This window comes from Somniosus microcephalus, chromosome 12 (assembly GCF_052327205.1).
Source record: "Somniosus microcephalus isolate GS21.2 chromosome 12, FLI_Smic_1.0, whole genome shotgun sequence".
NCBI lineage: Eukaryota > Metazoa > Chordata > Chondrichthyes > Squaliformes > Somniosidae > Somniosus > Somniosus microcephalus.
Genome location: NC_140998.1, coordinates 214284929 through 214308521, shown reverse-complemented (window position 1 = coordinate 214308521; position 23593 = coordinate 214284929). Strand labels below are relative to the sequence as shown.

General features: G+C 51.6%; 2 protein-coding genes across 2 annotated transcripts in view; both read right to left on the bottom strand.

The window, feature by feature from the left end:
- Positions 1–23593, bottom strand: part of LOC147110074 (uncharacterized) — a gene marked incomplete at its 5' end in the record, with an annotated part of 87642 nt that overhangs the window by 17643 nt on the left and 46406 nt on the right. The gene's annotated exons all lie outside the window — the stretch shown is intronic.
- LOC147110077 (uncharacterized) overlaps positions 5698–23593 on the bottom strand; it is a 41759-nt gene continuing 23863 nt past the window's right edge. The window contains exons 2-5 of the mRNA XM_086004150.1: positions 21117–21483; positions 13406–13471; positions 10135–10237; positions 5698–8899 (exon numbers count right to left, since the gene is read on the bottom strand). Of these exons, the coding sequence (XP_085860276.1) occupies positions 8725–8899; positions 10135–10237; positions 13406–13471; positions 21117–21483 (711 nt within the window). The 3' untranslated portion in view covers positions 5698–8724. The remainder of the gene's footprint in view (positions 8900–10134; positions 10238–13405; positions 13472–21116; positions 21484–23593) is intronic.

The window sequence follows — 23593 nt, the reverse complement described above, 5'->3', positions numbered from 1 at the left end:
AACGCCCTACCAGGAGGGTCCGGCTAGATACGATGGGTGTCGGGTTGACACTCCGCTCCCATCAGGCACCAGAACCTCGCTGGATGTCAGCCCAGTATTCAGAGACTGGAATTCTCGCCTCCACTCGCCGGGTTAGAGATAACAAGTAGGGATCGGAATAAAGGTAAAAAGGTGTCTGGTGAAAAAGCCACAGCCATGAGGAGGTTCAATGTGTCTCCGATACTGGAACAAGCCCAGCACCAACCAATGGAGGGTTCAATGTGTCCTGGACACTGAAGTAAACTCAATCGCAATGATGAGGAAGGTCGAGTTGATCCTGGAGAATGCTTGCAATCAGAAGTAGTGTCTAGAGGCCACACGGACAGTGAAACATGACCCAAATCATAGCAACACGAGGAGAGACCCCCAACCAACAGTCCAATGTATCTCGGAAAAGTAATTCCCATTTTCAGTTTCCTCACTTTACACACAGCAAGATCCCACAAACAGCACTGAGATAAATGACCAGTTAATCTGTTTTGGATGTTGCTTGAGGGATAAATATTGGCCTGAGGACACCGGGGAGAACTCCCCTGCTCTACTTTGAAATGATGGCCGTCCACCCGAGGGGCCTCGTTTAACTTCTCATCCGAAAGACGGCACCTCCGACAGTGCGGCACTGCCTCAGTACCGCCGCTCCGACAGTGCGGCGCTCCCTCAGTACCGCTCCTCCGACAGTGCGGCGCTCCCTCAGTACTGCCCCTCCGACAGTGCGGCGCTCCCTCAGTACTGCCCCTCCGACAGTGCGGCGCTCCCTCAGTACCGCCCCTCCGACAGTGCGGCGCTCCCTCAGTACCGCCTCTCCGACAGTGCGGCGCTCCCTCAGTACTGCCCCTCCGACAGTGCGGCGCTGCCTCAGTACTGCCCCTCCGACAGTGCGGCGCTCCCTCAGTACCGCCCCTCCGACAGTGCGGCGCTCCCTCAGTACCGCCTCTCCGACAGTGCGGCGCTCCCTCAGTACCGCCCCTCCGACAGTGCGGCGCTCCGTCAGTACCGCCTCTCCGACAGTGCGGCACTCCCTCAGTACTGCCCCTCCGACAGTGCGGCGCTGCCTCAGTACCGCCGCTCCGACAGTGCGGCGCTCCCTCAGTACAGCCCCTCCGAGAGTGCGGCGTCCCTCAGTACCGCCCCTCCGACAGTGCGGCACTCCCTCAGTACTGCCCCTCCGACAGTGTGGCGCTCCCTCAGTACCGCCCCTCCGACAGTGCGGCGCTCCCTCAGTACTGCCCCTCCGACAGTGCGGCGTCCCTCAGTACCGCCCCTCCGACAGTGCGGCGTCCCTCAGTACCGCCCCTCCGACAGTGCGGCGTCCCTCAGTACCGCCCCTCCGACAGTGCGGCACTCCCTCAGTACTGCCCCTCCGACAGTGTGGCGCTCCCTCAGTACCGCCCCTCCGACAGTGCGGCGCTCCCTCAGTACTGCCCCTCCGACAGTGCGGCGTCCCTCAGTACCGCCCCTCCGACAGTGCGGCGTTCCCTCAGTACCGCCCCTCCGACAGTGCGGCGTCCCTCAGTACCGCCCCTCCGACAGTGCGGCGCTCTCTCAGTACCGCCCCTCCGACAGTGCGGCGTCCCTCAGTACCGCCGCTCCGACAGTGCGGCGCTCCCTCAGTACCGCTCCTCCGACAGTGCGGCGCTCCCTCAGTACTGCCCCTCCGACAGTGCGGCGCTCCCTCAGTACTGCCCCTCCGACAGTGCGGCGCTCCCTCAGTACCCGCCCCTCCGACAGTGCGGCGCTCCCTCAGTACCGCCTCTCCGACAGTGCGGCGCTCCCTCAGTACTGCCCCTCCGACAGTGCGGCGCTGCCTCAGTACTGCCCCTCCGACAGTGCGGCGCTCCCTCAGTACCGCCCCTCCGACAGTGCGGCGCTCCCTCAGTACCGCCTCTCCGACAGTGCGGCGCTCCCTCAGTACCGCCCCTCCGACAGTGCGGCGCTCCCTCAGTACCGCCTCTCCGACAGTGCGGCACTCCCTCAGTACTGCCCCTCCGACAGTGCGGCGCTGCCTCAGTACCGCCGCTCCGACAGTGCGGCGCTCCCTCAGTACAGCCCCTCCGAGAGTGCGGCGTCCCTCAGTACCGCCCCTCCGACAGTGCGGCACTCCCTCAGTACTGCCCCTCCGACAGTGTGGCGCTCCCTCAGTACCGCCCCTCCGACAGTGCGGCGCTCCCTCAGTACTGCCCCTCCGACAGTGCGGCGTCCCTCAGTACCGCCCCTCCGACAGTGCGGCGTCCCTCAGTACCGCCCCTCCGACAGTGCGGCGTCCCTCAGTACCGCCCCTCCGACAGTGCGGCACTCCCTCAGTACTGCCCCTCCGACAGTGAGGCGCTCCCTCAGTACCGCCCCTCCGACAGTGCGGCGCTCCCTCAGTACTGCCCCTCCGACAGTGCGGCGTCCCTCAGTACCGCCCCTCCGACAGTGCGGCGTTCCCTCAGTACTGCCCCTCCGACAGTGCGGCGCTCTCTCAGTACCGCCCCTCCGACAGTGCGGCGTCCCTCAGTACCGCCCCTCCGACAGTGCGGCGCTCTCTCAGTACCGCCCCTCCGACAGTGCGGCGTCCCTCAGTACCGCCCCTCCGACAGTGCGGCGCTCCCTCAGTACCGCCCCTGCGACAGTGCGGCATCCCTCAGTACCGCCCCTCCGACAGTGCGGCGTCCCTCAGTACCGCCCCTCCGACAGTGCGGCGCTCTCTCAGTACCGCCCCTCCGACAGTGCGGCGCTACCTCCTCAGACGCAGACGCAGTTCGATAGTCTAGACGTAGAGATGTTTCTACCTGCGCGGGGAGACCAGAAGTGGGGATGCCATCTTTCAGGTGAGACATTAAACCAAGGCCCCATCTGCCCTTTCAGGTGCATGTAAAGATCCCATGGCCACTATGTAGAAGAGAAGGGGAGGGGCGGGGGGCGGAGTTCTCCCCGGTGTCCTGGGGCCAATATTTATCCCTCAACCAACATCACTAAAACAGATGATCTGGTCATTATCACATTGCTGTTTGTGGGAGCTTGCTGTGCGCAAAGTGGCTGCTGCGTTTCCTACATTATAACAGTGACCACACTGCAAAAGTACTTCATTGGCTGTAAAGCGCCTCGGGACGTCCTGAGGTCATCAAAGGTGCTGGAGAAATGCGAGTCTTTCTTTCTGCACATTGAACTGCTGTATATTGGCTGGCCACCGGAGGGTAGCGTGGAGCACGGACCAAAGTTACATCGAGTCCACAGCACAGAAACAGGCCATTCGGCCCAACTGGTCCGTGCCGGTGTTTGTGCTCCACACCAGCCTCCTCCCACCCCTCTTCATCTCAGCCCATCAACACCAGCCTCCTCCCACCCCTCTTCATCTCACCCCATCAACACCAGCCTCCTCCCACCCCTCTTCATCTCACCCCATCAACACCAGCCACCTCCCACCACTCTTCATCTCACCCCGTCAACACCAGCCTCCTCCCACCCCTCTTCATCTCACCCCGTCAACACCAGCCTCCTCCCACCCCTCTTCATCTCACCCCATCAACACCAGCCTCCTCCCACCCCTCTTCATCTCACCCCGTCAACACCAGCCTCCTCCCACCCCTCTTCATCTCACCCCGTCAACACCAGCCTCCTCCCACCCCTCTTCATCTCACCCCATCAACACCAGCCTCCTCCCACCCCTCTTCATCTCACCCCATCAACACTAGCCTCCTCCCACCCCTCTTCATCTCACCCCATCACCATATCCTTCTATCCCATTCTCCCTCGTGTGTTTATCTAGTTTCCCCTGAAATGCATCTCTGCTCTTCGCCTCAACCACTCCCTGTGGTAGCGAGTTCCCCATTCTCACCACTCTCTGGGGAAAAGAAGTTTCTCCTGAATTCACTGTTGGATTTATTAATGACCATCGTATATTGATGGCCCCTAGTTCTGGTCTCCCCCACACTTGGAAACATCTTCTCTACGTTTACCCTATTGAACAACTTTCATAATTTTAAAGACCTCTGTCAGGTCACCCCTCAGCCTTCTCTTTTCCAGAGAAAAGAGCCCCTGCCTGTTCAGCCTTCCCTGATCGGTATAACCTCTCAGTTCTGGTATCATCCTTGTGAATCTTTTTTGCACCAACAGTGATTAGAAACAGGAGGCGGCCATTCAGCCCCTTGAGCATGTTCCACCATTCAATGAGATCATGGCTGATCTGTGATCTAACTTCATCCACCTGCCTTTGCCCCATATCCCTTAATACCTTTGGTTAACAAAAATCTATCGATCTCAGGTTTAAAATGAACAATTGACCCAGCATCAATTGCCGTTTGTGGAAGAGAGTTCCAAACTTCTACCACCCTTTGTGTGTCGAAGTGTTTCCTAACTTCACTCCTGAAAGGTCTGGCTCTAATTTTTAGACTCTGCCCCCTAGTCCTAGACTCCCCAACCAGCGGAAATAGCTTCTCTCTCTCTACCCCATCAGTTCCCCTTAATACCCTGAAACCTCAATTCATCCTTTAACCTTCTAAATTCCAGGGAACACAACCCTAGTTTGTGTAATCTCTCCTCGTAATTTAACCCTTGGAGTCCGGGTGTGATTCTGGTAAACCTACGCTGCTCTCCCTCCAAGGCCAGTATATCCTTCCTAAGGTGTGGGGCCCAGAACTGCTCCCAGTGCTCCAGGTGTGGTCTATCCAGGGCTTTGTGTAGCTGCAGCATAACTTCTACCCCCTTGTATTCTAGTCCTCTCGATATAAAGGCCAGCATTCCATTGCTGCTCTCCCCACCTGCCCCCCAACAGTGATTGGTGCTTCGACCCTTGTGGTGCAGGGACACGAGCCCCCCAGTGAGCGAGTGGAAGCCCCTCACCCAGGCCCTCACCCACTCCCTTTCTCTCCAGGTCTTTACAAATATTAGAGAAAAATCACAGCGACCCGACAGTGTTACTGCTCCCCAGTTTGTGAACGGGAGAGGTTTTTATAAAACTCGCTCTTTAATTCCTGTCCCGTTAAGTATTCATTCAGCCGACGCTGAGAAACATCAAGGGTTTGTTCTGGACGTCTCGCTCATCATCTTTGTTCTGTGTGTAAAAGAAATTAAACCACTACGTTCAAAAAAAATTATCGGAAGGTGCTGTGCGAGATTGTAAAGGTTGGAATAATGAGCTATGCTGTCGAACTCCTCATTGGATCAGAGAGGTTCGATCTTGTTAAACCCCACCTGGAGTGACTGTGTTCAGTCCTGGGCCCCGCTCCTCAGGAAGGAGATCTCGGCCTTGGAGGGGGAGCAGCGCAGATTCACCAGAATGATACCCGGGGCTAAAGGGGTTAAATCACGAGGACAGGTTGCACAGACTAGGCTTGTATTCTCTCGAGTTTAGAAGATTAAAGGGTGATCTGATCGAGGTGATCCGATGATTAAAGGTTTTGATAGTGGAGAGAGAGGAGAGAGTTCTCCCAGGTGTCCTGCTCAATATCCCCCAACCAACATTACTTTAAATAAAACAGATGATCTGCTCATTATCACAGTGCAGTTTGTGGGAGCTTGCTGTGCGCAAATTGGCTGCCATTGTTGCTACGTTACAACAGTACGTCACTGGCTGTGAAGTGCTTTGGGACGTCCAGAGATTGTGAAAGGCGGTGGAAAATGCAAGTTTTTCCGAGTGATATCCGAGTGGTAAGGTCAGAAACTGAGCGAAGTGAGATATTAGGAACAAAACCCAACTGTTTATTTACACGGTGTAGCAGAGAGACATAGCTCTTACAAGCTGGAGGCAAGGCACACAATTCTTACTGCACGAGCCAAGATGGAGGATGAACCACCGAGTCATACCCATAATGCAATGCCACATTACCATATAAACTGGTGTACCAGGACATTGAATACATGACCCATTACCTTAAATACTGGTGAATGTGAACCCTTAATATTTGGCTCCATCTGGTGGATAACTTAAACATTACATCCCAGATTACTATATTTAGATAGATAGATTGTTTCTCATCCCATCTTTATCTTACACCATTCCGCCATCTACAATTCTTCAACAGAAGGGACAGATGGATCCCGGGGTGGGGGTCAAAGCTCTGCAGACCTGCCACATCCAGTCGTGACTGGTGGTGGATAGTTAGCAACTAACGGGAGGAGGAGGCTCCATGAACATCCCCATCCTCAATGATGGTGGAGCCCAGCACGCGAGTGCAAAAGACAAGGCTGAAGAGTTCACAACCATCTTCAGCCAGAAGTGCCGAGTGAATGATCCATCTCGGCCTCCTCCCGAGGTCCCCACCATCACAGATACCAGCCGACAGCCAATTCGATTCACTCCACGTGGCATCAAGATACTCATCTGTACACAGCATCACCTCTGTTAAGGCCATGACTGGCAGAGTCATTGAACATAAGACTACATCCACTAATATAAACACTGGCTTCTGTTTAATCACCGCTTTGATCAAAAACTTCATATACAAAAAACATTCCAATGAGGTAGAAATATATAAATGTACACATATACACAATTTTTGGTCACAGGCAGTTTCAGTTGTGTGAAGATGTTATTTTAAAACCTCTAGAATATGAAGTCTGTGTATAAAACAGTGAGATGAGGAACTGCAGAGTGAAGAGATTTGAGAGCCCAAGGTTCACAAGTTAAAGGCTGGTGGAGAGATATAGGTCCGTGGGTTTATAAATAGAGGTATTGAATACAAAAGCAAGGAAGTTGTTGCTCATCCCTTTATAAACCACTGATTAGGCACCAGCTGGAGTATTGTGTTCAATTCAGGGCACCACACACTTTTGGAAGGATCTCAAGGCCCTGGAGAGGCTGCGGAGGAGATTGACCAGAATGGTCCCAGGGATGAGGGGACTTCAGTGATGTGGAGAGACTGGAGAAGCTGTGATTGTTCTCCTTAGAGCAGAGAAGGTTAAAGCGAGATTTAATAGAGGTGATTAATCAGAATGTAGCTGATATTGCTGCTCATTGATATGGCAACATCTCAGAGTGAGATCAGTGGGTTACACAGCTAAAGGTGGTCCTGAGACTGGGTTTGGACACAGTGTGTGACAGTAATACTGAGATATAATACACAGGGAGTGCTCAATGGGTTACACAGCTAAAGGTGGTCCTGGATGTTCCTGAGACTGAGCTTGGACACATTAATGCTGAGATGTAGAATAGAATAAAATACCGATCAGACAGTTTTTCTAGTGAAGGGGCAACACTTTCATTGGGAGCTTCTCTCCTCTGAGACTGTGCTGGTGAGAGGGGGAAGTGACTGCTGATCCCAATCCTGAGCTCAGACTTCCCTCCAGGAGTCACTCGATAGAATGGTCTCCTCCTGTGCTGTGCTATTCTCTGATTCTATGATAACCACAATACCGGGCTGGTCGGCCCCTCCCTGACCCAGGCTCAGTGCAGCGTAAACTCAGGCCCGTATTTTCCGATACCCAAGGGTGGTGAACCTGTGGAATTCTCCACCACAGAAGGCTGTGGAGGCCAAGTCACTGAATATATTTAAGAAGGAGATAGATAGATTTCTAGACACAAAAGGCATCAAGGGGTATGGGGGAGAGAGCGGGAATATGGTACTGAGATAGAGGATCAGCCATGATCATATTGAATGGCGGAGCAGGCTTGAAGCGCCGACTCCTGCTCCTATTTTTCATTGTTTTTGTGTGTCACCCGTAGGGACATCGGAAATGCCGGTTTCAGGCATGTGAAGTCCATGCACTGAAAGCCGGTATTTCCGATCTGTCAAGAATGCTCTCGACAGATCGGACGCCTGCCCTGGAGAAGGGCCTCTGCGGGGGGAGCGTTCCGCTTTCTGGAGACCCTCCGCCCGCAGCAAACCCTTCGAAATCTTACGCCTGGTAAAAGTATGTGTAAGGCCTGCTTTCACCAGCGTAAGAGCTTAAAAAAAGAAAAAAATTCACTTATTTATAATTTTAAAAGTTTTAAAAAAGGTAAGTTTATTTTAAGCCCTGTAAAAAACTTTACTTTTTTCAGCACGGTGGCATAGTGGTTAGCACTGTTGCCTCACAGCGCCAGGGACCCGGGTTCGAATCCGGCCTCGGGTGACTGTCTGTGTGGAGTTTGCACATTCTCCCCGTGTTTGCGTGGGTTTTCTCCGGGTGCTCCGGTTTCCTCCCACAGTCCAACGATGTGCGGGTTAGGTTGATTGGCTATGATAAATTGACCCTTAGTGTTAGGGGGATTACATACGTGGGGTGACGGGGATAGGGTGGGATATGTGTTGGTGTAGGGGTTACGGGGATCGGGTGGGATATGTGTCGGTGCAGGCTCGATGGGCCGAAATGGCCTCTTTCTGCACTGTGGGGTTTCTGTGATTCTGTGATTCTGTGAAAAAGCGTAATTTTTGTTTAAAATATTTTATTTAATGTAATTTTAAAAATGTGATGGTTTTTAAAAAATGTATCTAATGTTTTACTGTGTTTTTGGGGTGATCGCCATTCATATATTTGACGGGTCTCTCTGTCAAAAGTATGAAGGGAGATTCCCTTCTCCTATTGGCTGGCTTGGCCCACGTGATCCCAGGGACGCTTGCGAACCGCCTGTGCCCCTGGGATACGTGGGCCCTGTGCATTTCGACTGTGGAGAGGCCCAGGAGCGGAAGTGTCCGAACCTCAGGAGCCCTCGGGTAAGTTCATAGACTTGTTTCCGATAGGAGGCATCTGCACGCAGGAAGCCTCCTCGGAAATTATGGGAATCAGTCAGTGCTGGACAGCCAGGTTCCCCAGAAGGATTTGTTCTCCAGCCGTTCCAGTCTGATGTTCAACTGCTGTTGTCATAAGGCCCCGTGCTTCATCTGAACAAGTCACGTTTGTCAAAGGGCCGCCATTAGATGCTGCTTCTGGATTGCTGGAGTCTCTGTTTCGAACACAATTCCTAGGAGAGAGAAACCAGCAGAGTGCAGGTTACGGTAAAAGGATCCAACACTTTGGACAAGTGTGTAAAGGAGCCGTTCAGGAGCACAGACCGATTAAATTACACAACATCCTGGGCACCACTGGTAGCTGGAAAATGTGTCACAGGAGCTGCACGTTGATGGAGCAGAGTGTAGAGGAGAGGAGGTTTATAGGGGAGGCAATGGGCAGGAGCTGTACACTCCACAGGACCCGGGCTGCCTGAGGCACCAGAGAAATAGAAAAATGACAGCTAGTCTCAATTTTGGAGATGAAGTAGAATTGATGAGGACCTGGGTTAACACTGAGCTGAAGATGATGGGGATCAGATCAGAGAGGAGGATGTTAGGCATCTCCGTACTCTCCAGGCTGATCCTGAAGGACTGAGAGCCACAGATGGAGATAGAGCAACAACCTGAATTTATATAGCGCCTTTATCATCCCAAGGTGCTTCACAGTGGTGTTATCAAACAAAATTTGACAGCGAGCCACATAAGGAGATATTAGGACAGGTGACCAAAAGCTGGGTCAAAGAGGTCAGTTTTAAGAAGCATCTTAAAGGAGGAGAGAGAGGCGAAGAGGTTTAGGGAGGGAATTCCAGAGCTCGGGCCCAGGCGGCTGAAGGCACGGCCGCCAATGGTGGAGCGATGGAAATCGGGGGATGCTCAAGAGGCCAGAATTGGAGGAGCGCAGAGATCTGGGAGGGTTGTGGGGCTGGAGGAGGCCATGGAGGGATTTGGCCATGAGGATGAATGTAGGTCAGTGAACACAGAGGGTGATGGGTGAACGGGACTCGTTCTGAGTTAGGATACAGAAAGGAGAGTTTTGAAATGGTCGAGTTTTGCAGTAAGGCATGGATGAGGGTTCCAGCAGCAGATGAGCTGAGGTAGGGGCGGAGACGGGCGATGTTACGGAGGTGGAAGTAGGCGGTCTTGGTGATGGAGAGGATACGGGTCAGAAGCTCAGCTCAGGGTCAAATAAGACGCCGAGGTTGTGAACTGGTTCAGCCTCAGACAGTGGTCAGGGAGAGGGATGGAGCCGGTGGCTAGTGAACGGAGCACCAGAGATGACAACAAACTGGAAGTGACGGGATAATGCTACATTGAAGCATCGCACACAGCTCAAAGTGTATCGCTGCACAAAACATCTTTAAACACAAAGTGCAACAGAACAAAACTAGAATCAACAATGGAAACTGCGGCACATTCTAGAACTCACCACCGTCGCTTTCGGATCAGGAAAACCCCAATGACAGCAAGAGTAAGAAGAGTAAGAATTCCGATTCCCAATCCGACTGCTGCTCCAGTAGAGTGTCCAGGATCTAGAGACAGAATGAACCGTTAACAGACCGGGACACACTCACAAAACTAACAGCAGAGACCTTCAGCAGCGAGTGCTTCAGAACCATCCCCAGCACAAATAGATCCCTGGTCAATTCTAGCCCCGGAGCGATGGGAGAGGTTAGATTCCAATAATCACACACACACCAGGCCAGCCCACAGCTCCTTGCACACAGACACACTGCCCCACAATGCCCGCTGAAACAGAGGGGGAATTTTAAACTAATCTGCGGGTCGGGGAAGTCAGGGGATCGGGTGGATCGCCGGTTTCACACCCGGGCCAATATTACTCTCCGGTGACTTCAACCAGCGTTACACCCTGTCCCGTCAGTTTCCCAACAGGAGGGCTCGGACTTTCCCACAGACTTCCACAAACACTAATGCTAGTGGGAAGCGGGAATTCTCAGAGTTCAGCCGCTGAGGGACAGGAAGGCGAGGCTCAGAAGCAGAAATAACAGTTGCAGGTAGTTTAAGGAGCAGTTCCAGGTAACGGTGACCCACACCACTCACTCTCACAGAATCCTTCTTTGGCAAAATATCAAACAGCATTTCAAACCTTGCAGTGTTACTGCCCGTCTATCCCACACGATAGAATGCAAGAGCTGAAAACACATGCAGTAGTTTAGAAACAGACTTACCTGGTGCGGGCGTGTTCGGTACAGGTGAAGGGGCTCGCTCTAAAGAAAACATCATGCGTTTAGTATTGTGGAACAAACTGCAGAAATGTTCAAGGACTCTATAGGGCTGCAGAGAAACACATCCAGGGAGGAACGAGACTGGGGTCAAACTGATCAGGAAGGATCAGCAACCGGGTCAGCAGAGTGAAAAATCCAACAGGATTGCATTAACTGAGGGGCAGAATGGAAGATTTCCAGAGTTACCCCAAGCAGCATCATTCCCAGCAGCCCACATCTGCCGGTGGGAGAGGACGTACCCAGGGATGGTGATGGAGGAGTCTGGGATGTAGGGTTGATTCTGGGAGTATCATTACCTCACACGGCTCTCCCAGCCCAGGACCGGTGGTTTAGTGCTTATGTTACTGGACTCGTAATCCAAAGGCCTGCACTAACGATCCAAACACGAGTTCAATCCCACCACAGCAACTGGGGAATTTAAATTCAGTTAAATAAAAAAACTAGTACCAGTAATGGTGACCATAAAACTACTGGATTGTTGGAAAACCCCATCTGGTTCACAAAGGAGGATAATGCCAATCGACTGCAACAGGACATAGAAAGGCTAGCAGAATGGGCAGACAAGTGGCAGACGCAATTTAATAGAGAAGTAAGATGTGATGCATTTTCGCAGAAGGAACAGGGAGAGGCAATATACACTTAATGGCACAGGTTTAAAGAGTGTGCAGAGACAGAGGGACCTGGGAGTTAATGTGCATAGGTCCCTGAAGGTGGCGGGACATATTGAGAGAGTGGTTAGCAAAGCATATGGGATCTTGGGCTTCATAAATAGAGGTAGTGAGTACAAAAGTAGAGAAGTTATGCTAGAATCTTTATAAAGCGCTGGTTAGGCCACAACTGGAGTATTGTGTCCAGTTCTGGTCACCACACTTTAGGAAGGATGTGAAGGTTCCAGGGATGAGGGATCTTAGTTACAAGGACAGGTTGGAGAAGCTGGATTTGTTTTAATTCTCTCTCTCTCGCCACCCCAGCCCCTTTTTAAAGGGGCACAACCAATAAATACTGTGTCTGTCTCTCCCTCCCTCCACACCTCCCCCCCACTCCGTCCCCCCTCACACTCCCTTCCTCCCTCCCTCCCTGCTCTCGATCACCCTCCCTCCCTCTCGGTCCCCCACCCTCCCTCCTCTAAGGGGTCGGACATTTAGGACTGAGATGAGGAGAAATCTCTTCACTCAGAGGGCGGTGAATCTTTGGAATTCTCTGCCCCAGAGGGCTGTGGAGGATCAGTCGTTGAGTATATTCAAGGCTGAGATCAATAGATTTTTGGATTCTAGGGGAATCGAGGGATATGGGGATCGGGCGGGAAAGTGGAGTTGAGGTAGAAGATCAGCCCTGATCTGATTGAATGGTGGAGCAGGCTCGAGGGGCCGAATGGCCAACTCCTGCTCCTATTTATGTTCACAGCCTTGTTTGAAATATGTTATGAGAGTTGATTCACTCACACCTTAACCTCCATTATAGAATCAGTCGTCAGTAAAGTAAGACTTGCATTTCTATAGCGCCTCTTTCAGGACCTCCGGACATCCCAAAGCGTTTCACAGCCAATAAAGTACTTTTGAAGTGCAGTCACGGTTACAATGTAGACAATTTGCACACAGCAAGATCCCACAAACAGCAATGAGATAAATGACCAGATCATCTGGTTTAATGATGTTGGATGAGGGATAAATACTGGTCCCATTACACCGGGGAGAACACCGCATCTTCAAAATAATGCCGGCGGGATCTTTTACATCCACCTGAGGGGGCTGACAGGGACACGGTTTAACACCTCATCCAAAAGATGGCCCCCCCCGACAGTGCAGCGCTCCCTCAGTACTGCCCCTCCGACAGTGGGGCGCTGCCTCAGTACCGCCCCTCTGTCAGTGCGGCGCTCTCTCAGTACCGACCCTCTGACAGTGCGGCGCTCCCTCAGTACTGCCCCTCCGACAGTGCGGCGCTCCCTCAGTACTGCCCCTCTGACAGTGCGGCGCTCCCTCAGTACCGCCCCTCCGACAGTGCGGCGCTCCCTCAGTACTGCCCCTCCGACGGTGCGGCGCTCCCTCAGTACTGCCCCTCCGACAGTGCGGTGCTGCCTCAGCACTGCCCCTCCGACAGTGCGGCGCTCCCTCTGTACCGCCCCTCTGACAGTGCGGCGCTCTCTCAGTACCGCCCCTCCGACAGTGCGGCGCTCCCTCAGTACTGCCCCTCCGACAGTGCGGCTCTCCCTCAGTACTGCCCCTCCGACAGTGCGGCGCTCCCTCAGTACTGACACTGGGGAGTGTGAGCCTGGAATTTGTGCCCTAGTCTCTGGAGTGGGATTTGAACCCATGACCGTCTGACTCAGGGGAGAGAGAGAGAGAGAAAAAGAGAGAGAGAGAAAAGGAGAGAGAGAGAGAGAGAGAGAGAGAGATAAACCCACTGAATCACTGCTGACATCTTGTATAAAAAGTATTAAATCTGAGCTGGTGTTACCTGGGTGTGTACTTTGATCATTGTCGGGACCTGCAAAAGCTTTGCTTGCTTCTTGGGTAGAACAATCTGGAAAAGCAAAGCAGACAATTCAATTGAGCCGTTATGTAAAATATTTGCCTTTTTCTCCTGTTAAATGCATTTTCTCCCCCTGGATAAATACTTGAAGGGGAAACATTTGCCGTGTTCTGGGGAAAGAGCAGTGGGGAGTGGGGCTAATTGGAGAGCTCTTTCAAAGAGCTGGCACAGGCACGATGGGCCGAGTGGCCGCCTCCTGTGCTGTGTGATTCTAGGTGACCCCTCCTGCTGTGGTGCAGATCTACAGGAAGCAGGCAGCCTTCGCTGTGTCACCCCAGTCACAGTGCCTGAACAGCGATCATGGATTGTATCACCACCGAGCTCAGATTCCCATCTTACTTTCAACGGCATTACCATCGCCGAATCCCCCACCATCAACATCCTGGGGGTCACCATTGACCAGAAACTTAACTGGACCAGCCACATAAATACTGTGGCAACAAGAGCAGGTCAGAGGCTGGGTATTCTGCGGCGAGTGTCTCACCTCCTGACTCCACAAAGCCTTTCCACCATCTAGAAGGCACAAGTCAGGAGTGTGATGGAATACTCTCCACTTGCCTGGATGAGTGCAGCTCCAACAACACTCAAGAAGTTCAACACCATCCAGGACAAAGCAGCTCGCTTGATTGGCACCCCATCTACCACCTTAAACATTCACTCCCTCCACCACCGGCGTACCGTGGCTGCAGTGTGTACCATCTACAAGATGCACTGCAGCAACTCACCAAGGCTTCTTCGGCAGCACCTCCCAAACCCACCACCTCTACCACCTAGAAGGACAAGGGCAGCAGGCGCATGGGAACACCACCACCTCCAAGTTCCCCTCCCAGTCACACACACCATCCTGACTTGGAAATATATCGGCCGTTCCTTCATCACCGGTGGGTCAAAATCCTGGAACTCCCTCCCTAATAGCACTGTGGGAGCACCTTCACCACACGGGACTGCAGCGGTTCAAGGCGGCGGCTCACCACCACCTTCTCAAGGGGCAATTAGGGATGGGCAATAAATGCCGGCCTTGCCCGCGATGCCCACATCCCAGGAACGAATAAAAGAATCTTGGGTCGCCGACTCTGGTTGGGCTTCTTCCTGGAGGCTTCATCACGTGAGCTCCCGTCTCCGACCGCCCCACCCCCACCCTCCCGCCATTGGTCACCTGAAACGTCGTTCTCGTGAGGCGTTCTACGGCAAGTTCAACGGGCCATTAATGCGCCAATGCAGCAGCCTCCTGAAAGTCACGGGGCGGTTTGTGGGCGGGATTGCGTTTTCGCGAGGCGGGAGCCACGGAGGGATTTAAAAACAAGGATGAGTGTTGTAAAATCGAAGCTCGAGTGTCATGACAGGACCTTAAATCACATCATTAACGGGATCCTGATGACATGAATTACCAGCCCTAAATGGCCGCGGCGAGATTCATTCGCCTGGACGGCATAAACCCAGCAGTTCCTTAAAACGCAAAGTTCAACGGGGCGACTCAAGGCGAGATTTTTTAAATTATTCCTTCACGGGATGTGGGCGTCACTGGTAAGGCCGGCATTTATTGTCCACCCTTAATTGCCCCTTGAGAAGGTGGTTGTGAGCCGCCTTCTTGAACCGCTGCAGTCAGTGCGGTGAAGGTGCTCCCACAGTGCTGTTAGGGAGTGTTGTGGAATATTTTAAACCAACACGCGACACAAGGTTCTCAGATCGATAGTCAAGTTGTCTTTATTACACCGGTGGGGAGACAGTCTGCTCTGTCTTTAGCCAGACTTTTCCAAATTGTTACAGCAAACACTACATTTTTATACATTAAAATACACATGGCAGCCTCATGCACAATTCATTCCTGCAACCTGATTGGGTCTTGGCCCGCATGCACCTTCACGGATTGGTTACAAATCAGAATGTAAACATGTGTAAGCTGCCTCCTCAATCATTCACTCAAACTGCTGAATGCTAATTAAAAGATACCTTGAAATGCGACCTCGGTAATAAAGCTGTTAAAGGCAGTTGAAATGCTGGACAGCCTGTCTCCACTTAATTGCTTTTTTTTAAGTCTTCAAAAGGTCAGCTATCTTGACCGCCTCTTTACGGATGTGGCCTTTCATGTTAGCCCGTCTTTCTTACACCATTCAGTGAAACTGACAGCGATGTCATTTTAACACTTTCCCCACTGTAGGGAGGGAGTTCCAGGACCCGGTGACGATGAAGGAACGGCCGATATATTTCCAAGTCAGGATGGTGCGTGCGTGACTCGGAGGGGAACTTGGGGATTTGTTCTGTTTTGGCGAGGATAATGGCGGAGCGGCGCTAATCGTTCAGCAATGTGGGGAGAAGCAGAACACACGCCGTATCTCCTCCTCGACAACAACTGCCGGGGTTTTTTTTTTAAGCGAGCTGATTAATAGCCGTGAACTCGCCCTTATTTTTCCCCGCAATTTCTGGGCCAAGGAGTGAGCAGCGAGGTCAGGAGGAGGAGCTATAACCCGGCATAAAAACCAGCGGCAGCGACCAGAGGCCCGAGACCAGCATCGGACCTAGGAGTGAGCAGCGAGGTCAGGAGGAGGAGCTATAACCCGGCATAAAAACCAGCGGCAGCGACCAGAGGCCCGAGACCAGCATCGGACCTAGGAGTGAGCAGCGAGGTCAGGAGGAGGAGCTATAACCCGGCATAAAAACCAGCGGCAGCGACCAGAGGCCCGAGACCAGCATCGGACCTAGGAGTGAGCAGCGAGGTCAGGAGGAGGAGCTATAACCCGGCATAAAAACCAGCGGCAGCGACCAGAGGCCCGAGACCAGCATCGGACCTAGGAGTGAGCAGCGAGGTCAGGAGGAGGAGCTATAACCCGGCATAAAAACCAGCGGCAGCGACCAGAGGCCCGAGACCAGCATCGGACCTAGGAGTGAGCAGCGAGGTCAGGAGGAGGAGCTATAACCCGGCATAAAAACCAGCGGCAGCGACCAGAGGCCCGAGACCAGCATCGGACCTAGGAGTGAGCAGCGAGGTCAGGAGGAGGAGCTATAACCCGGCATAAAAACCAGCGGCAGCAACCAGAGGCCCGAGACCAGCATCGGACCTAGGAGTGAGCAGCGAGGTCAGGAGGAGGAGCTATAACCGGCATAAAAACCAGCGGCAGCGACCAGAGGCGTACCAAATCAACAGCAGAGGAGAGAGGTAAAAAATAATCCAAGAGTGACGTCACCAGGAAGCAGGTAGGTGATTGGTTGGATTGGTTGGTGAGTATTTCTTCTTTTTATTACAAGCTTAAATTCGGCGGTTTTTTTCTAGGGTCTGTGCTGTAAGGGAGACAGTTGGTTAACCATTAAACTGGTGTAATTTAGAGGGATTGATTTAATCTAATTAAATAAAAAAAATTATAATTAATTACATAGAATGGAGCAGATGATGTGTTACTGTTGCGAGATGTGGGAGCCGGTAGACCCCATTGAGGCTAACGGTGATTACGTCTGTGACAAGTGTCTGCTGCTACAGGATCTCCAGCTCCGTGTTGATGAGCTGGAGTCTGAGCTTCAGATACTGCGACACATCAGGGAGGGGGATAAGTACCTGGACTCTGTGTTTCAGGAGGTGGTCACACCTATGAAGTTAATTAATTCAGATGTAGCCCATGGTCAGGGACTGGACGGTGTGACCACGAGTGAGGCAGGTACGGGGATCCAGAAGGTAGTGTTGGAGGAGCCGCAGCCCTTGCTCTTGTCCAACAGGTTCGAGCTTCTTACTCCCTGTGGAGACGGAAGCAGGGGCTGCAGGGAGGATGAGCAACCTGGCCACAGCACCGTGGAGAGGGGGGCCATTCAAGAGGGGGGAGTAAATAGAAATGTTGTAGTGGTAGGGGATAGTATTATTAGGTGGATAGATAGAGTTCTCTGCAGCCAAGAGCGAGAGTCCCGTAGGCTGTGTTGCCTACCCGGTGCCAGGGTTAAGGACATCTCCTCTGGGCTGGACAGAAACTTGGAGTGGGAGGGGGAGGATCCAGTTGTCGTGGTCCATGTTGGTACCAACGACATAGATAGGACAAGGAAGGAGGTTCTGCTGAGGGAGTTTGAGCAGCTAGGGGCCAAATTAAAAAGCAGAACCACAAGGGTAATAATCTCTGGATTATTACCTGAGCCACGAGCGAATTTGGCTAGGACAAATAAAATAAGAGAGTTAAATGCGTGGCTCAAAGACTGGTGTGGGAGAAATGGGTTTTGCTTCCTGGGACACTGGCACCAGTACTGGGACAGGAGGGAGCTGTTCCGCTGGGACGGGCTTCACTTGGCCAGTGCTGGGACTAGAGTCCTGGCGGATCATATAACTAGGGCTGTAGAGAGGGCTTTAAACTAACTAGTGGGGGGGAGGTTCCCAGAGAGCAAATAATACAGATGACAACAGAGAAGGTCATAGACTTAGGTAGCAGTGGGGAAATTAAAAACCAGAGCGTGTCAGGAAGGGGTAGAAGGTGTGGAGTAAAAGGTAAAGTAATAAAAAGGGCAATAGCAGGAACTAAGTGTCACAAAACATATTTGAAAGTTCTCTATCTGAATGCACGTAGCATTCGTAACAAAATAGACGAGTTAAAGGCACAAATAGCTACATATGGGTATGATCTTGTGGCCATTACAGAAACATGGCTGCAGGGTGACAATGCCTGGGAATTAAACATACCAGGTTATTTAACAATCAGGAAGGACAGGCAGGAAGGAAGGGGAGGTGGGGTGGCTATGTTAATAAAGGAAGGAATCACTGTAATACAGAGAAATGATATTGGGTCAAAGGATCAGGATAATGAAACAGTTTGGGTGGAGATAAGGAATAATAAGGGGAAAAAAACACTAGTGGGTGTAGTATATAGGCCTCCGAACAGTCGCAACTCGGTTGGACGGAGTATCAATCAGGAAATAGTTGAGGCTTGTAATAAGGGAACATCTATAATTATGGGGGATTTTAACTATCATATAAATTGGACGAATCAAATTGGGCAGGGCTGCCTTGAGGATGAGTTCATTGAGTGTATTAGGGATGGGTTTCTTGAGCAGTATGTAACTGAACCAACCAGCGGGCAAGCAACCTTAGATCTGGTCCTGTGTAACGAGACAGGATTAATTAAAATTGTCCTAGTAAAGGATCCCCTTGGAATGAGTGACCATAACATGGTTGAATTCCATATTCAGTTAGAGGGTGAGGAGGCTGTATCTCAAACAAGCGTGCTAAGCTTGAATAAAGGAGACTATGAAGGTATGAGAGCGGAATTGAGTAAAGTGGATTGGGAAAATAGGTTAAAGGATAAGACGATACATGATCAGTGGTGTACATTTAAGGAGTTATTTTACAAATTCCAAAAAAAGTATATTCCACTGAGAAAAAAAGGGTGTGAAAGAAAAGACAGCCATCCGTGGCTAACTAAAGAAATTAAGGATAGTATTCGACTAAAAACAAGGGCATATAAGGTAGCCAAATCTAGTGGGAGGATAGAGGATTGGGAAAACTTTAAAAGACAGCAAAAAATAACAAAAAGATTGATTAAGAAAGGGAAGATACATTATGAAAGTAAATTAGCAAAAAATATAAAGACAGATAGTAAGAGTTTTTATAGTTATATAAAAAGAAAAAGGGTGGCTAAAGTAAATGTTGGTCCCTTAGAGGATGAGACCGGGAAATTAATGGTGGGAAATATGGAGATGGCAAAAACACTGAATGAATATTTTGTATCAGTCTTTACAGTAGAGGACACCAAGAATATCCCAACACTTGACAAGCAGGGGGCTATAGGGGGGGGGGAGGAGCTAAATACGATTAAAATCACTAAGGAAGTAGTACTTGGTAAAATAATGGGACTCAAGGCGGATAAATCACCTGGACCTGATGGCTTACATCCCAGGGTTTTGAGGGAAGTGGCGGTAGGGATTGTGGATGCATTGGTAATAATCTTCCAAAACTCCCTGGATTCAGCAAAGGTCCCGGCAGACTGGAAAACTGCTAATGTAACACCCTTATTTAAAAAGGGCAGTAGACAGAAGGCTGGAAACTATAGACCGGTTAGCCTAACATCTGTGGTAGGTAAAATTTTGGAGTCCATTATGAAGGAGACAGTAACAGGACATTTGGATAATCATAATTTAATAAGACAAAGTCAGCATGGTTTTATGAAGGGGAAGTCATGTTTGACAAATTTGCTGGAGTTCTTTGAGGAAGTAACATATAGGGTGGATAAAGGTGAACCAGTGGACATAGTGTATTTAGACTTCCAAAAGGCATTTGACAAGGTGCCACACAAAAGATTATTGCTTAAGATAAAAAATCACGGGATTGGGGGTAATATTCTGGCATGGATAGAGGATTGGCTATCTAACAGAAGGCAGAGAGTTGGGATAAATGGTTCATTCTCAGACTGGCAATCAGTAACCAGTGGTGTTCTGCAGGGGTCAGTGCTGGGTCCCCAACTCTTTACAATCTATATTAACGATTTGGAGGAGGGGACCGAGTGTAACACATCAAAGTTTGCAGATGATACTAAGATGGGAGGGAAAGTAGTGAGTGAGGAGGACATAAAAAACCTGCAAGGGGACATAGACAGGCTAAGTAAGTGGGCAGAGATTTGGCAGATGGAATACAATACTGGAAAGTGTGAGGTTATGCACTTTGGCAGGAAAAATCGTAGAGCAAGTTATTATCTTAATGGCAAGAAACTTGAAAGTACTGAAGTACAAAGGGATCTGGGGGTCCTGGTGCACGAAACTCAAAAGGTTAGTATGCAGGTGCAGCAAGTGATTAAGAAGGCCAATGGAATGTTGGCTTTCATTGCTAGGGGGATAGAATATAAAAATAGGGAGGTATTGCTTCAGTTGTACAAGGTATTGGTGAGACCGCACCTGGAATACTGCATACAGTTTTGGTGTCCATACTTAAGAAAGGACATACTTGCTCTCGAGTCAGTACAAAGAAGGTTCACTCGATTAATCCCGGGGATGAGGGGATGGACATATGAGGAGAGGTTGAGTAGATTGGGACTCTACTCATTGGAGTTCAGAAGAATGAGAGGCGATCTTATTGAAACATATAAGATTATGAAGGGGTTGGATCGGGTGGATGCAGCGAGGATGTTCCAGGTGATGGGTGAAACTAGAACTAGGGGGCATAGTCTTAGAATAAGGGGCTGCTCTTTCAAAACTGAGATGAGGAGGAACTACTTCACTCAGAGGGTGGTAGGTCCATGGAATATGCTGCCCCAAAAAGCTGTCGAAGCTACATCATTACATAAATTTAAAACAGAAATAGACAGTTTCCTAGTAGAAAAGGGAATTAAGGGTTACGGGGAGCGGGCAGGAATTTGGACATGAGTCTAGGTTCGGATAGGTCATGGCCCTGTGGGTAGCGGAGCGGGCCCAGGGGCCGTGTAGCCTGATCCTGCTCCTGTTTTTGTGTGTCTAATGCTGTTAGATTCAGGAGATAGTCCTGTCATAGTGGATTGGCGGTTAGGATCAGATCAGCCATGATCTTATTGAATGGCGGAGCAGGCTCGACGGGGCCAATTGGCCTACTCATGCTCCTATTTCTTATGTTCTTATGTTCTTATGTAATAAAGTGAAGACCTGTTTAGGAGAAAACAAGTGTTTAGCGCAAAGCAGGATTGCATGAAGATTCTTTTAAACTCACCGGCAGACGTTAAGTTGAAACTAAACGACTCGGAGGACCCGTATTCGAGCCACAATCTTTGAGCAATATCTTCCGCTGAAACTCTCAGGATGTAAATGGTGTAACAGCCGCTGCTGTTAAAACGTGCAGTGTAATTCTCTGTGCAATTCTTGCCTTCTATTCCACATTTCAGGATTGGATTCTGACTCTCAGACACACATTTCTTCAGTGTTATAGTAGCCGGTTTTCCAATACAATCTGAAAGAGATGGAAGAAACAGCTTTAGGCAACGTTCCACTTGTTTTAAGAACGTAAGAACTAGGAGCAGGAGTCGGCCATTCGACCCCTCAAGTCTGCTCCACCATTTAATCAGATCAGGGCTGATCTTCTACCTCGACTCCACTTTCCTGCCCGATCGCCATATCCCTCGATTCCCCAAGAGTCCAAAAATCTATCGATCTCAGCCTTGAATATACTCAATGATTGAGCCTCCACAGCCCTCTGGGGCAGAGAATTCCAAAGATTCACCACCCTCTGAGTGAAGAAATTCCTCCTCATCTCAGTCCGAAATGGCCGAGCCCTTATCCTGAGACTGTGGCCCCTGGTTCGAGACTCTCCAGCCAGGGGGAAACAGCCTCTCAGCATCTGCCCTGTCAATCCCCCTCAGAATCTTACATGTTTCAATGAGGTCACCTCTCATTCTTCTAAACTCCATAGAGTATAGGCCCATTCTACTCAATCTCTCCTCATAGGACAACCCGCTCATCCTCAGGAATCAATCTAACCTTCGTTTGTTGCACCGCCTCTTAAGGCAAGTATATCGTTCTTAGGTACTGAGACCCACACTGTGCACAGTACCCCAGGTGTGGGCTCACCAAAGCCCTGTGTGCATTTTTCGCTCCACCCCCACCCTCTGCAATTTGCTCCTCATTTTCTCTCCTGAAGCCATTGACCATCGAGTACTTTGGACACATCTATATATATATCTGTATATATAAAGCGGCTCTTCTGTCTGTCCCGATGTCTGTCTGTCTGTCTGTCCGTGTTCTATACGTTTGAAAGTTATAGAGCATACCGACGTGCGCGTTGCCTCAAAAGAAAGCTTGCGATTCCGGACCGGTCATAGGCCTATTTATGTTTCGGCCGGACAAAATTCGCGCCCGCGGTATCCGAAAAACGTTCGGCTCATTAGCATCTCATTAGCGACCGTGTGACGTCGAGGTCGACCAATCGTATGGCGGGTTCCTGGCGCGTGCCATCCTACAGTTGAGTGTCGAGTGACTCGACGATTGACCAATCCTACGCTTCGGTGACCTGACCGGTCGACCAATCGGTGCGTGTGTGGGCGGGCCTTATCCTTCTGAACCGAGGTGAGTGGCCGCCATCTTGATTTTTCACGATTTTTTTCCCACACTTTCAGTGTGTTAGGGAACTAAGATAAATATTTGAATTATGTGTTAGGGAATTAATTAACAATTTATTTCAGTTTTATATTGTGTTTAGCAACCCCCCCCCCCCTCCTCACCCTCATGCAGGGGGGACTCGGTGCTGCTCTCCAGGCCCGCTGCAGGCAGGCCTGAAGCTCAAAAAATTTCTCTCTCTCTCTCTCTCTCCTTCTCCTCTTCCCTCTCTCTCCTCTTCCCTCTCTCTCTCTCTCTACTTCCCCCTCTCAGGTTTGAGGGTGTCGGGGCCGGAGCGGGCGGGCCGCCCGAAGTGAGCCGCTCACTAACGGCCGCCAGCCCGCGGGGTTTCCCTGCCTGCTCCCCGCGGGCCGCCTCGCGCCGCTGGCACTGACCGCGCATGCGCCGCCCGCCCGCGAGAGCCCGCTCTGGCTTTTTTTTAAACGGCTGTCCCCGATCTCAATCGGCGTCAGCCACGAGGGTCAGGGTGCGCGCGCGCAGCAGGAGCAGCTGAGACACAGCCGTCTCTCTGTTCCGCGCTCGGCTCGGGCGGGGGGCGGGTCTCTCAGCCGCAATCGGCGACCTGGAGGGCGGGGATCCGGAGAGCGGGAGGGCGGGGCTCCGGAGAGTGGGACACTGCTGCTCGGGAGGGCGGGGGCCGGGGCTCGGTACATCGGGATCTCGGCCTTGGTGAGCGGGAAGGGATACCCCGGCAACTGGCAAACTTCAAGCCGGCTCGGCCGGGGGGGGGGGGGGCGGGCGGGGCTCAGAGTGCGGGAGGGCGGGGCTCTCAGCCGCAATCTGTGATCTGGAGGGCGGGGCTCCGGAGAGCGGGGGGGCGGGGCTCCGGAGAGTGGGACGCCGCTGCTCGGGAGGGCGGGGGGCGGGGCTCGGGACATCGGGGGGCGGGAGGCGGGAGATCGGGGGGCGGGAGATCGGGGGGCGGGACATCGGGAGATCGCAGGGCGGGACATCGGGAGATCGCGGGCCCGGACTACAGATCGGGGGGGGCGGGGCTCGGGAGATCGGGGGGGCCACCCTCAGGGGGGGCGGGGCTCCGGAGATCGGGGGGGCGGGGCTCCGGAGATCGGAGGGGGC